Source organism: Oncorhynchus keta, chromosome 25 (assembly GCF_023373465.1).
Source record: "Oncorhynchus keta strain PuntledgeMale-10-30-2019 chromosome 25, Oket_V2, whole genome shotgun sequence".
NCBI classification, from domain to species: Eukaryota; Metazoa; Chordata; class Actinopteri; order Salmoniformes; family Salmonidae; genus Oncorhynchus; species Oncorhynchus keta.
Window position 1 is genome coordinate 38,330,555 of NC_068445.1, and position 5,000 is coordinate 38,335,554.

Genomic DNA, 5,000 nt, shown 5'->3' on the forward strand with positions numbered 1-5,000 from the left:
TCTCACCACCAGGCAGTGTATTGGGAACCAGGCCCTGAAACACTGTGTTCATATTATAATGTCCCCTCTCTCACCACCAGGCAGTGTATTGGGAACCAGGCCCTGAAACACTGTGTTCATATTATAATGTCCCCTCTCTCACCACCAGGCAGTGTATTGGGAACCAGGCCCTGAAACACTGTGTTCATATTATAATGTCCCCTCTCTCACCACCAGGCAGTGTATTGGGAACCAGTGTGTTTCAGTGTTTCAGTGTCAAGTACTAATGATAAGACTAATGACTTATTACCAAGAGTTCTCTCCCATTTCTTGTGTACTGCTAGATCCCAGTGTACTGCTAGATCCCAGTGTACTGCTAGATCCCAGTGTACTGCTAGATCCCAGTGTACTGCTAGATCCCAGTGTACTGCTAGATCCCAGTGTACTGCTAGATCCCAGTGTACTGCTAGATCCCAGTGTACTGCTAGATCCCAGTGTACTGCTAGATCCCAGTGTACTGCTAGATCCCAGTGAAGTTTGTCTTGACTTTTTGGTTATGCACTTACTAAGGCCTGGAGTCCTTCCCCTGACTACGTGGCCCGACCAGGAATAACTCAAGGCCCCAGTTACTGCAACTCAGGAAAAACTACTGGCCCTGGTAAAAACATAACCGACGTATGCTGTTACTGTATACTTCATCAGAGGATGACAACAAGATACCATATACCTGTTGTTGTAGCACGTCTGTAATAATATAATACCCAGAAATGTCATCGTAAGACTAATAGAAATACATTGACTGGGGGAGGAGGTGACGTCAGGTTCTGTTCCTTCTATTCTATCCAGCTGTGATGCGCAGAGCCAAAGTAGTGCACTACATAGGGAATAGGGTGCCATTTCAGACACACACACTACAGCCACATGAACAAGGAAGGGGGTGAAGTCAGGTTGGTTTCTATTTTATCCAGCTGTGACCCAGTCAGGGAGTCAATGTGTGTGTTTCCTCGTCCAGATCTAATATCTATCCAGCTGTGACCCAGTCAGGGAGTCAATGTGCGTGTTTCCTCGTCCAGATCTGATATGAAATCCGTCAACATCCAGCATGATCAGATGGCTATCAGAAGGAAGTCTCTGTTAGCGGACTAATGAAAAGAGAATGAGAGAAGACTGAGAATGGAGCAGATGGAGGGACTGGGCTGTTGTAGCCTTCAGGGGGTGAGACTGAGACAAGTGGACAACTTGCTTCTCCACCAGACGGGGACTAGGGTTTCTCCAGGAAAACACTGCCATCTGCAGGCAATGATAGAGCACTACAACGAAAGTCTCAGTCAGTGGAACTGCTCTCAGCCAAGGCTCGCTTTCTGTTACTGGCTGCAACAAGGCTCGCTTTCTGTTACTGGCTGCAACAAGGCTCGCTTTCTGTTACTGGCTGCAACAAGGCTCGCTTTCTGTTACTGGCTGCAACAAGGCTCGCTTTCTGTTACTGGCTGCAACAAGGCCCGCTTTCTGTTACTGGCTGCAACAAGGCCCGCTTTCTGTTACTGGCTGCAACAAGGCATTCTGGAAACACAGGTGGTTCCCATTCACAAACAGACAGAGAAAGGGGGAAGAGGGGAGAGAGAGGGGGAAGAGGGGAGAGAGAGGGGGAGAGAGAGGGGGGGAGAGAGTGGGGAGAGAGAGAGGGGGGAGAGGGGAGAGAGAGGGGGAAAAGGGGAGAGAGAGAGGGGGAAGAGGAGAGAGAGAGAGGGGGAAGAGGAGAGAGGGGCGAGAGAGGGGAGAGAGAGAGGCGAGGAAGAGGGGAGAGTGGGGGGAAGAGAGGGGGGAACAGGGGAGAGAGAGGGGGGGAGAGGGGGGAGAGGGATAGAGGGGGAAGAGGGGAGAGGGATAGAGGGGGAAGAGGGGAGAGGGATAGAGGGGGAAGAGGGAGAGAGAGAGGGGGAAGAGGGGAGAGAGGCCAAGCCAAAGCCTTTAGTGCTTAATCTCTAATGGACTAATATCTTTTTTGTTGGTATGTCTGGGCAACTAGCTCAGAGCACAAACCACAGTTGCTGGAATCTCTGCTTCTAATGAGTCACGCTAAATGGGATTTTCAAAGTTGCTCTGTTTCTCATTTGAGGACAATCATCGCACAAAACCAAGTTAGGCCAGACAACTAAGATAGCCCATTGAGGGGTAGGTTAAAGGTCATATTGCCCTTCTTTAGGCTGGCCGCAGGGCACATTTAGTCCCTGGCAGATGGGTGACAGTTAAAGGTTAGGCTTGGTAGTTCGAACATGTGTGTTGTTAGAAAGAGTTGGACTTCCATCCTGCTGTCTAGCATGACCACAGTGATATAACCTATGACTATAGACCTACCAGTACCACATATTAGAAGTGTGCCAATTTTCATGCTTCTAAATGAAAATGAAACATTTTCAAAAATGTATCTACTGGACTATAGGGACTATAGGGACCTACCAGAGATACAGGACACGTCCTCTCCAGTCCACTCTCCACTGGGTAGACAGGTACGTTCTGGTGATCCATACAGAACAGAGCCACTGTTACAGGTGAAGCTCACTGTCGAACCCTCTAGGTAGCGTGTACCTATCTTCTCACCGTACCTCGGAGAGGCCAGCCACCCACAGGACACCACTAAGGAATATAAGGATGTTATCTACTAATAAAACTATTGATTATGTTGATAAATCAATCATCTCTATGTGTCAAACCACTCAAAACAGCTTCTTAATATATACGGGATCATTTTGTTCAACAGTGTTTCCCAGCTCCGATCCTCCCGTACCCCCAACAGAATAGATTTCTGTTGTGACCTGGGACAAAAACACCTGATTCAACTTGTCAACGGCTTGATGATTAGTTGACAACTCCAGGCCCGGAGTCGGGAAACACTGATCTGGAATATAAAGCCTATGTACAAAGTAATGACACAGAACCACACTATCCACTGTGGTGAAGTACAGGACTGTGGCAACACAGGACTGTGGCAAAACATCTTGAGAAGCTACTGGAACTTACTCAGCACTTTGCTTTGGCAAAACCGTGTTGTAACTTGCATTAGTCAACACACATATACAGTAAAGTTCTGCTTACACATAGTATTCAACAAGTAGGTTAACAATTAAGACCATAAAAGGGTGTGTTCACCTCACTGTAGGTCTTGGAGTTAATGAGTAGACTAACTCCATAAATGTCCATTTCACAACTCGTGTCAATGACAGAGAGGTGCCTCCTGTATACATACCAGACTCCAGGTCCTGCATGAGTGTCTGGTGACTTCTGAAGGACAGGAGTGTGGCGTTACCCACAGCCAGACTACGGGTGCTCAGGGTGTCGTACTTGCAGAACTGGGCCCCATCACCTATATAAAAGATTGTGTTAAAAATGTGACTATTGCATTTAATTAAATGTTATCGTACGTTTGACTGTTGTTGAATGTCATATGAGAAAAAGTACGGTAACAACCCAAATGTCAACATATAGGACTTGGGGCAGCAGTAGTACTTCATAAAGACAACAGGCCTGTATGATATGCTTTAAAGAAAGAGCTCCCGTGGACTGTGTGGTCCAACAGTCAGTACCGGGGACCCCGTCACCTGGTGACTCCTGTGGCGGGCCGGGCATAATGCACGCTGAACAGGTCACCAGGTGTACGGTGTTTTCCTCCGACACATTGGTGGTGGCTGGCTTCCGGGTTAAGCGGGCATTGTGTCAAGAAGCAGCGCGGCTTGGCTGGGCCGTGTTTCGGAGGACGCACGGCCCTCCACCTTCGCCTGTCCCAAGTCCTTATGGGAGTTGCAGTGGCGAGACAAGACTGGAAATACCAATTAGATACCACGAAATTGAGGCGAAAAATGGGTAAAAAATGTTTTAAATAACAACTCTCTGTGGAAAGGTTTTAACATGGAACCTTAAAGGTTCTTCAAAGGGTTCTCCTATGGGGCCAGCCGAAGAACCCTTTTAGGTTCTAGATACCACCTGTTTTTCCTAAGAGTGCAGAGTCGGTATGGGTTTGAATCCAACCCATTTTTTCCTACCGTTAAAGTCTCCTCTTCACGGCCCTATATCATTAAAATACATTAAACACTCCTAAAATGATATATTTAGAGAAATAGAGAGCCCCCTCACCGAAACACATCTTCAGCATGTCCCCCACCAGAGGGTCAGCTGGGTCTTGGGACACAGAGAAGGCCGGGACGAAGGCTGGGTCGTGTTTCACGTAGTAGTACGTGTCCAACAGGTACTTACTGTCGTAAGTGAACAGAGACGTCTGGTTGGAGGTTTTCCCTGTGGAGAAGACAACACAACATCACTTGTGCCCATATTCACAAAGAGTGCTGATACAGGATCAGTTTTGACTTGACGGTTATACTGATTAAGACAAGAGGGACGTGGGCCCATATTTATCAAGTGTCTCATTGTAGGAGTTCTGATCTAGGATCAGGTCCCTCCTGTCCATGTAATCTAATTCATTATGATCTAAAAGGCCAAACTGGACTCCTACTCCTAAGAATCTTTGTGAATACAGGCCCAGAACATTTATTTTACCAGGTTACATGATTAAGAACACATTAACAGCAACGACCTGGGGGGATAGTTACAGGGGAGAGAAGAAATGAATGAGCCAATTGGAAGACGATTAGGTGGCCATGATGATTCAGTATGTGGGCCAGTTTGACCTCGTGTTTACAACTACAGAGGAGTTTGTTTTGAACAACATAGTACACAGGTGCAGGGTCACGTACTCTCATTCATTCACTAACATAGTAAACTACAGTACGTCGGTTTGGGTCGGCTGCGGGCATCAGATTTTCACTTCATCACATACATTGTCAGGCAGTTGCGGATGGGTTATAAGCAGTTGCAGGTGGGTGAACTAACAGCTGACCCACGCACCACTATCGCAGGAGTAAAATGAAAGCCATCAATCCAGCAAGATTTAAGTGACAACAAGTGGATGTTGTACACCTGGAAGACGGGAAATAAACGGAAGAAAAAGACAGATCCTCCGGTGGGCGGGG

The 5,000-nt window shown here is 47.3% G+C and overlaps 1 protein-coding gene across 1 annotated transcript in view; it reads right to left on the reverse strand.

Annotated features, from left to right (window-relative positions):
* LOC118358571 (sushi domain-containing protein 2-like) overlaps positions 1-5,000 on the reverse strand; it is a gene marked incomplete at its 3' end in the record, with an annotated part of 40,914 nt that overhangs the window by 14,185 nt on the left and 21,729 nt on the right. Inside the window, exons 11-13 of the mRNA XM_035736529.2 lie at positions 4,108-4,266; positions 3,224-3,340; positions 2,437-2,613 (exon numbers count right to left, since the gene is read on the reverse strand). Of these exons, the coding sequence (XP_035592422.2) occupies positions 2,437-2,613; positions 3,224-3,340; positions 4,108-4,266 (453 nt within the window). The remainder of the gene's footprint in view (positions 1-2,436; positions 2,614-3,223; positions 3,341-4,107; positions 4,267-5,000) is intronic.